At 45.6% G+C, this 9,472-nt stretch overlaps 1 protein-coding gene across 1 annotated transcript in view; it reads left to right on the top strand.

The window, feature by feature from the left end:
- The first annotated feature begins 1,061 nt into the window (after window positions 1–1,061).
- LOC114776777 (uncharacterized) overlaps window positions 1,062–9,472 on the top strand; it is a 49,195-nt gene continuing 40,784 nt past the window's right edge. The window contains exons 1-3 of the mRNA XM_028966880.1: window positions 1,062–1,387; window positions 1,714–1,806; window positions 3,405–3,586. Coding sequence (XP_028822713.1) covers window positions 1,745–1,806; window positions 3,405–3,586 — 244 coding nt within the window. The 5' untranslated portion in view covers window positions 1,062–1,387; window positions 1,714–1,744. The remainder of the gene's footprint in view (window positions 1,388–1,713; window positions 1,807–3,404; window positions 3,587–9,472) is intronic.

Here is a 9,472-nt window from a genome sequence, read left to right as displayed (position 1 = left end):
AGTTATTTATGAACCACGGCAGCTGATTTATCGCTGACTGGCGTCCCTCCTCCCCAAGTCTGGATTACTCCTTTAATTAATTACTTATTTCATTTGGACTCTCCCAAATCCCGGGGTGGCCGAGGCAAAAGCCAAACGGGGTCAAAACTCTATTCTTAGCTTCGGTCTGAACTTTATTTAGTTAGTGTGTGTGCGTGCGATTAAGAACGAATTCCACGTCTTCTGCAGAACTTGCAACGATCGCTTTGCCCGTGAAGTGGCGTGTACGCGCAGAGTGGTCCAGATTGCGTGCGAAGGCGCGCCTCGCCCACATCCGGGGTTTACTGACGCTTAAACCGGGGCTAATCTGCGTGGGGGACCGTGGAAAGGATGCGACGGGATTTGCGCGGTAGCGCCGGCGACTGATAGTATTTTTTTGCCCTTTGACCTGACCCGTCAAAACACTGACGCATCGGCGTAAAGCCGTCGTTTTAAAAAATAAAAAAGCATTTATAAAATCAATTTTCCACGGACGCTCGGGGGATGCAACGCACCAGATTAGCGGACTTTTAACTTCCTACAGAACTTCCCTGCTTAATAAATCGTCTTTCGCAGCAACAAGAAGGTGTTTAAACGGACTGGACTCGCTTCGTTCTTGCGTTACAGTATTTTTGCGTTACGGTATTTTTGCGCTACAGTATTTTTGCGCTACAGTATTTTTGCGCTACAGTATTTTTGCGTTACAGTATTTTTGCGTTACAGTAGGCTCGGCGCGACCTCCAGGTGAACCCGCGCCACGCGCACGTTACGCACGTTACACGACGTTACGCGTGTCCCACGCCGCCCTTCACCCACGTTCACGCCGGTGACCCCCGCGCGTCCCGGTGTCGCCGCGACATTTCCTCGGACTGCGGGGACGCCGGCGTCGGATCCTGTCCCCGGAGACTCCGCGCGTCCCGCTCCGGCCAGCCGGCCGGGCTCCACGGGAGATTTGCGGCGGAGAAGCTTCGCGTGTGATCCCTCCCCTCACGCTGCCCTGAAAACCAGAAGTGTGTGTGTGTGTGTGTGTGTGTGTGTGTGTGTGTGTGTGTGTGTGTGTGCGCGCGCGCGCAGTTTGCGAGGCTCAGAATCGCGTGCGAAGCGCCCGACTTGTCATTCAGAGGAATCCGTCACCTGAAACGCGAGGAAGTGAGCGAGAGGCTCGATTTGGGTATAAAGCATCAGCCACATCTGCCCCGAGCAGCGCGAGCTGATCAAAACATCAGCCCCGAACCCGAACCCGGACCCGGACCCGGACCCGGGCTCTTTCGGATGGAATAACTGTCCATTTATCGCTGCACTTCTGCACGCTCGGTCCACATAAATACATTTTTATTCTGGAGCCGAGAATCACCTCTTCATCTTCTCGGTGAGTCCCTTTTTATTTTTATCTCTATTTATTTTATGTATTTTAGTACGATCAATAGTTATAGCCAAAACAACAACACCTGCCCGCTTCAGAACATCAGAATCATTCATGACATGAATCATCATGAACGAACTGTTACCAACTGAATTATACGAGTCGGTTCATTTATATATGTCCATGCATCCATGCTTTACCTGCTTTTTTATTTGTGTGCTGAAAGCGACTTTTTTCCCGTGTCAGTTTTATTGCTGCGGACGTGTGTCTGGTGTGGTCCGCAACCTGACAGTTGTTTGTTTGTTTGTTTGTTTGTTTGTTTACTTTCTCAGCGCACCTGTTCCCCTCGCCCAGCCCGAGACCATGATTCCTCCGGGGGACTGCATGTACGCCGGCAGGAAGAGGAGGAAACCCATTCAGAAACAGTTAAGCCTCTCAGAGTTGTTTGGTTTTTTTTTCCTTAAAGCTCAGAAATGAAGCTTTTGAAAATGTATTTTTTGGTTCGTTATTTTTTTTTGGGGGGGGGGGGATGGATACATCGTTACGTTTGCACGTATTCATGCGCCACGATTCAATTCATTTACAGGCATCAGCGTCATTTGAGCTGTCACAAAATTTTAACATGGTGTTTTATAACATAAAGCATCATTCCCAGCCTTGGTGTTTGCACAAGCACACACACGCTCACTGGAGCAGCTGCACTGTTCTCCAGAGCTGGAGTAAAGAGGCCTGTTTGTACAGAAAGAGAATGTTTCAGACCAATGTTCATCGTATGTGCATGCAAAACGCTTCTGTGCGCATCGCTGTGGAATATTTCATTTCTTGCTTTTATTTCTGTGGTGGCTTTGTGTGATCAGTGCTGGTAAATTGGTCTGATGGTGATGTGACTCAGCGCGTCGAGGACGTTTTTTTTTCATATGTCTAGTCTAATGGGAATAAAAGTTATTTAGCCTTTCAGAAGGGGCAGCATCACTCAGTGTGTATTAAGAACTTAATTGTTTTACAATGATCTTTATGTAATGCAGCCTTAGAGGTGAGTTTAATTACAATAAACCAAAATACTCCATAGGGGCCAATGTGAGAACCACAACTTCACCACAAAAGCGGCAGTTTGCAGACAGTGTTTGGTTAAGCAACACGGCATCTGTCACCCGAAAGAACAAGTTTCAGCAGAGAGTGTCACCTGGGCTGAGAGCCACCGGGTCTGCAAGCGAAATGTGGACTGCAGAGTTTCATTGGAAGGTAGTCGGACTCCGAAGGCCACGGTCGGCCACCGTCAGCTGACAGTGTCGTCATCGCTGTTGGTTTGGGGTTCCGCAGACGCAGGGAGGTGTCAGTCCTGTCACCTGTTGTCTGCATAGAGAGGACGGTCTTTTCTTCTCTGCTGTTATAATGTTATAATGGCCATTATTATAGGACCCTTAGTGTCTTTAAAAATTCCTGATATAAATTACAAATCCTAATAAACAAAGTAAAATTTTCATGATATATAATGATATGTTCACTACAGGCAAGAAGTTTGGGCCTAACCTGCATAATATAAAATATTATTAATGAATAAAAACAAATTAAATACATGATACTATGTGCTTTCTGTATGTAATTATATTACATATAATGCCTAATTGACGTAGTCACCATATAAACTTTCATACCCATTACATTACATTTACAGTGAATGTAACAGTATCATCAAAATCACTGCATCCTTTCCACATTTACATTTCATGGCATTTATCAGTCCCCCCCCGGAGACACTCAGGGTTAAGTGTCTTGCTCAGGGACACAATGGTAGTAAGTGGGGTTTGAACCTGTGACTTACAGACAAGACTGTTACCCACTAGGCTACAACCACCATAACTTATGCCCAAACCCTCCCAGCACCTTTACAGGCATGCATAAGTACTCAGTAAACCAGTATGTAATATTTAACATTTATCCCCCAGTTCATACATAAAACAGGACATGGCGTCTTGTAAATCTGTCTCTTTAAGCAGAATTTTCGGCTTCTCTCGGCTTCCAGAAAACCTGCATCGGTGACTGAGAAATCCAACCCGTCCAAGCGGCACCGGGACCGGCTGAACGCGGAGCTGGACCGGCTGGCCAGCCTGCTGCCCTTCCCCCCCGACATCATCTCCAAGCTGGATAAACTCTCCGTTCTGCGCCTAAGCGTCAGCTACCTCAGGGTCAAGAGCTTCTTTCACGGTAAGGCATCTCCTTGCTCCCACCCACCAATAAGCACCAGAGCGTCTCGGGAACAATGAACTCTGGACCTGCTGCGTTGTGGGTACTTGACCTCCACTCACGCACTTTGACCCCGGTGCTGAACTGATCGTCAACGGCACACGACTTCTGCAGCAGTGCTACACAGTGGCCCATCGTCGTTAATAAGAAGGGATATGAAAACGGCAACACCGGACCAGACCCGGTCTGTCAGTAGTGTCAACGTGTGTGTGCATAACTGGCCTTCGAGAGACAATGTGACATGCCGTAGGTCTGAATTGATCTGTCTGCCGTCCTCCTTCTCCCGAGCCTGGAGCTGTGCTCGATTGGTGTGTTGGCGCTGGAGCGGTTGCTTCCAGTTTAGCCGTAGAAGAACAGCTTCCTGCAACTTCTGCATCTGTGCACTGAGGTGGCCAGTTACGTCAACGAGTGTGTGATCATGTGTGTGTTTGTGTAAAGTATCATCTTAAGGGCAATTTAAGGCCTTCTTTAGGTGTATAAACAACCTGTTATGCTTACTTCAGCATAATCTCTCTTAATACTTAATACACTTATCATCAATAATGCCGTAGGGCTTAAATAGCAGCAGAGCATCACCCTGGTAAGAAGACGTCTCAGCGCCGCCTCCCCAGTCATACATAACATTGTGTGTGAGTGGTCAGTGTCACGATCCCTTATAGTGACCACCCCGCAAGTGTCACCTCGATCTTTAATGCACTGTAGATGATACAAGGCCCTATAAAACACTTAAGTGTGTAGAGAGTGTGAGTGTCAGACTGCCTGCACACACACATACTCACATACTAGACATTTATGTAGCATATGGATGTCATGGAACAGGCGTGATCTGATGCCGATATGAATTCATTCCACGTTTTCTCATTCATGTTGACGCTGATATGCAAAATGTACTTAACAAATTGAGAAGTCTTGAAAAATAACAACAACAGCAATACTACTACTACTAATATATTATACAGCACAGCTGTTTTGCACATGCATTTTATTTGTATATGTAACGTATTCTGAATACATTGCTTTTTATGTACTGTAACTGAATGTATTTACATTATTCAGTATTTTGCACAGCCCTGAATATACCTGCCCCATTCGCATGGCAGATTTGCAGGCCAGAGCATTTGGACTGAATTAAATCAAATGAAGATCATCGTCATTTTTCATTTCCTTCCCCTTTCTGTCCTTCCCTCTTGGCAGCTGCACTCATACCGTCGCGGTTTTGCTCGCTCTGGCTCTTCCGCCTCTCTCGCCTCTGATTCGCTCGTCGCGTCGGTTGGCATCCGAGCGGCCCTCAATAATTTATCGGGCACTTCACAAAAACACCCAAAAACATTTTGCGGAGAGCCGCCTCCACAGCACTTCATGTCAAAACAGAGAGAGTGGCTCCAGGCCACGGCACTGACTCTTAAACGCCTGCCTACTTTCAAATGCGCAGACAGATGCAATTTTATCATTAGCGGGGATTGCGAATATTTCTCTGAAAATGCTCCGCCAAGGTCCTTAGCTGGATATTGTTTTGGCTTTAATGGTTTTTGTGTCCATAAAGCTAATTATGGTCTTAACTGAGCACCAGATATGATGATCCAAACAGGCCATGGAAAGCAGAAAATGTTGGAATGAAAGTTTTTTTTTTAACGCCAATAGAGAGGTTGTGATTTTGCGAGTCAATTAGAGTAGAAAGACATTTATTGTCTGCGTATGCATGCTGTGAAAAGTCTAAATGTTTTAAATGTTCTAAATGTTGCCTCAGAACATCTCACATGCCTGAAATCACCACTAGAGGGTCTTTAGAAAATCTATTGAGCCAGGCCACAAAAGCCTGGAGGCCAGGACGCTGGTGGCAGAAGTAAATCAGGTACAAAGTGAGTCACTTAAACCTGTCTGGAGACGCTCAGATTTGTTCACTTCCACCAAAGGACGCTGCTCAGCTCACTCGCGCCGTGCAGCTCTTGCATGGGACAGTAACTGATGTAATGACCTAAATGATGTGCAGCCATGAAACTTGATCCCTAGGTTCACTCTAAATATAAGCAAGTTACCTTAGGCACAGGCCATATATACAGCATGATTGGGATTGTGGCAACTTGATGCATCATTCCCAAGAAGACTCATGGCTCCATGAGCTCAGAAAGGTGCTTCCACTAAGTACTGAGCGAAGGGTCTGAATATTTGTGATGTGACATGTGATGTTTCATTTTTTTTTTTTTATAAATTAGCAAACTATTTTTTGTTTATGCTGTCATTATGGGGTACTGATAGATTCATGAAGAGGGGGAATTAAGTTACATAAAGGCTACAACACGACAAATGCTGTAAATGTAAATGTGTGTGTGTGTGTATGTAGACATACATACATACACGCACACATATATATGTAATAAAGTACGTTAAAGCGTAGGCCTTAACTGCTTGCTTGCAAAGGACTGCTGTGCATGCAGGTTTTTGGGGTCACCATTAGATCAGCTCCAGGGTGTGGAGGCTCATCAGACAATCGAATTACTATATGGTGGCTACCCCTACATTAAAACATGTCAGTGTACAGTGAGCCACGAGCTGGAACTGATACTGGGACTGTGTATTTGTGGTCATGCTGATATTCTGCCCTGATCCTGGGTCAGGCTGGTGATGGTACCAAAATGGAGATACACAGATGAGATGAGACTTTATTAAACACACACAGGACGTTTTACAGTAGAATACCAAAATAATAAGGAGCTGCCTAACGCTCTTCTAGATCAGTGTAATCATGTTTCTGTGATGGAGATATCCTGATCTTGGACAGTTTCATATGGTGATGCTCTGATCTGAAATCGTGATGCTAGGCGTTTATCCTCAGGGTCTTGCTCAGTAATCAACCTGCTGGTTCACGCTCGGCCTGAGCCACTACTGTAATTAATCGGCTCGTTAAATATTTACTCAGCGGTCCGAACCAGCTTTTGTGTTTCCATGCCCATTGTCATTTCATTCTCCTCGGTTTCCGTCAGCCAACTCTTTGAGCACGTCCCTTTAAATATCAATGTCCTCCGAAGACAAATTATTGATGCAGAGTAGTGTGTCCAGTGGCAGCGGAGCTCCTGTACTTTTCATTGTTTTCTCTCTGCAACTTGAACGTCCTGTCCCTTCTTTTGTTGAGCTGGATAAAGCTTGAAATGTATAGGGCAGCTTTGATGAGTTGATTACCCCTCACGACCTTGTCAGACGTAGTTTAAACAGATCATGTAATGCAATTAAGACTTAGCAGCAATTCACGAGTTTCAGAAATCTGTCAATAATAATGCATTCATGAGCAAGTCCACATTATTTCGCCCATACTTTAGTCGATACATTTTGTCAAAAAGATTTTGGTCACACTATTTACTCCATGCTGAGTCTTCAGGCAGCCACAAGTGCTCATTGTCCATTGGGCCTTGAATTTTTTTTTTTGCACCCTCCCGTTATCCGATATTCATCTTGGTCAGGCGTATTAATGTTCAGACAGGGCTGGAAATCAATAGGCTCCGTTATGAATGTCATATGTGAGGGCTCCAGTGGGGTTTGCTAATGAAGAGCAGGCCTCTGTATCTGCCCGAGGCATCTAATCCCCACTAACCTGCTGCAAGCTCCTGATCGCTGCAGGGTAAATCGGAGCGCACGCTATGAAGGCAGGAAGAGCTTTTAGCGCCATGTCCAGTTCTTGGTCCTATGAACAAAGTGTTGGGGGAACATTGGAATATGTGCACCCTTTTGCAATGTAGTTGCCCTTTTTTCAAAAAATGACTTGTTTTTATGCAGAAAATCAGTTTATCTGAAATCAATTTCACTCATTTTTCTAGACGAACTTGTTACCTGTAAATTACGAAAGTAAGATAAGTAAACGTCTGTTGAAAGCGGATTTTCAACCATACTGCTTGAAAAGTACGAAATTTGTTGCTAATATAGTAAATGAAGTTTTATGAAGAGGCAATTTGAAGTGCTACAAAGCACGTTATAGCTGCTACAGATTGGTCAGTAGCATGTTGGTTGCGGCTCATGATCATAATCAGGCGGCTTGTGAAAAAAAAAAGCCCTTTAGTCGCATGCAGCATCCTCACATCCTCACATCCTCACGGTCTGTGTTCAGTGTGAGGGTGATGCATCTCACTCCCAGAAGATCTAGTTTGTCAGGCAAACACCACTGTGGTGCACGCAGTATACTCCCTCAGCTCAGCACAATTTTTTTTTTAATTGTAATTGTCATCTTAGAAATGACCACAGCAAAAGTTGCACAAAAATAGAATTGAAGAGCAATCGGGTGTCCTGTGCTTTACAAATAGAAATACATTTTTCGTCCATGTGTAACCATTTTATTATAAACCAAATGACCTGATGTGTGCGTTGTGCCCAGTTTGGGACCCCACCCTTCAACAGTGGGTCAAAACCTAAGAAATATACAAGCTGAAGGCCGTCAGTTCACAGCTCTTTGCAAAGCGACATCCTGTTGAAAGACCGGAGATGAGTTGTGAAATCTAAACCTGGCACTAGGCAGAGATAAATTGAGGTCTCGGCTGGTGATCCCCACATCTTGAAACTGCCGATACCGCCAGGGCGGGGGCTGGTTCTGTACAGGGACACTCGGCCTCCCCCGAGCAGGGCTCAAATTCCAATAAAGCGATGCTATGAAGACATACAGTCATGTGTCAGTTTTTTTGTGTTCTTTTCCGGTAATATATGCACGCTGAACTACCGCGACGTGAAATTCGATTTGAAGGCTGAGACTGGATAACGCTGGACTGGTCTCGGTTAGAGTGCAAACTGGTGCATTTCCTGTCTTGATTAGATTGAGGTTTGACAGAGGATCATGTGCCTGCAATCTAGAGGGGGAACAGAGACATGTCTCTGTCTCATGAGTGTGTGAGTGTGCTGCTATGCGTATGCATGTCTGTTCGTCTTTTTTTGATTTGGAGAGGGCGAGAGTTTGCCCAACGTCATCTGTTGAGCCTGAGCAGGGCGCGGACCCCCGCTCCGGCCTGTCTGTCACGTGTTCGCTGTCGACTGACACAGATGACACAGACAGTGTGAGCCACTGATCCACCCCGAGCGCCGGCTGTCTCCGAACCACGCGTAATGGACACGCCCTCGGCCCGGGGCGCATTTACACCACAGCCGTCCTTCCACCCCGCTCGCAGTCGCAGCTGAAAACGTGTAAAAGTGCAAGGTCATTCCTATTGTCATACATCAGATTCCCCCAGCCAGTGTATCACGTTTCATGCTTATTTTAAACTTTGGCAGCCACACGTGTTTCAGTGGCTCTAGAAGGTCTGTACACTCCAACCCCAACCAATTAATAATGTCTGCCAATGAGCCTGAGGTTTTCATGCTCTTAAATCTCAGACTGTATCATTTGAAAGTGTTTTGTCCCGGCTTCTGTTCAATCATCAATATGTAAGCCAGTGCAAACAAATCATTTCATTAATAAATAAGAAAACAAGAATCCAACATCTATATTGAAAAAGCGAATGCTCCCCGTGCATTATGTCTGATAAAGTTTTTTTTTTTGTCTGTTTGGTAACACTTTTTAGAATAATGATTTTGGAAAGATCGGTCAAATTGATCATACGGATGTGTGCATGCATTTCCTTTCTTTTCAAAGCATGCCCTTTGTTCAAACTGCGCTCAGCATTGGGGGTGCGTGCCTCGCTCGAGTGTCGGTCTGGAGGTCCATGGCCTGCTGAGGAAATGAACTTGCTCAAGATGCGTCTGCTCTGTCCTTTCCACCAGTCAGCTCTAAATAAGGGCCCAGAATAGGGAAGAGGGCCCGGGAGCTCATCCACGGAAACCTGAGGTCCTTAGATCCACGCACGTCATCTCCACGTCAGTTTACCGGCCGCGTCC

The sequence above is a fragment of the Denticeps clupeoides genome, chromosome 2, assembly GCF_900700375.1.
Source record: "Denticeps clupeoides chromosome 2, fDenClu1.1, whole genome shotgun sequence".
NCBI classification, from domain to species: domain Eukaryota; kingdom Metazoa; phylum Chordata; class Actinopteri; order Clupeiformes; family Denticipitidae; genus Denticeps; species Denticeps clupeoides.
Note: the sequence above shows the minus strand (reverse complement) of the source record. Positions and strands in the feature narration are given on the sequence as shown.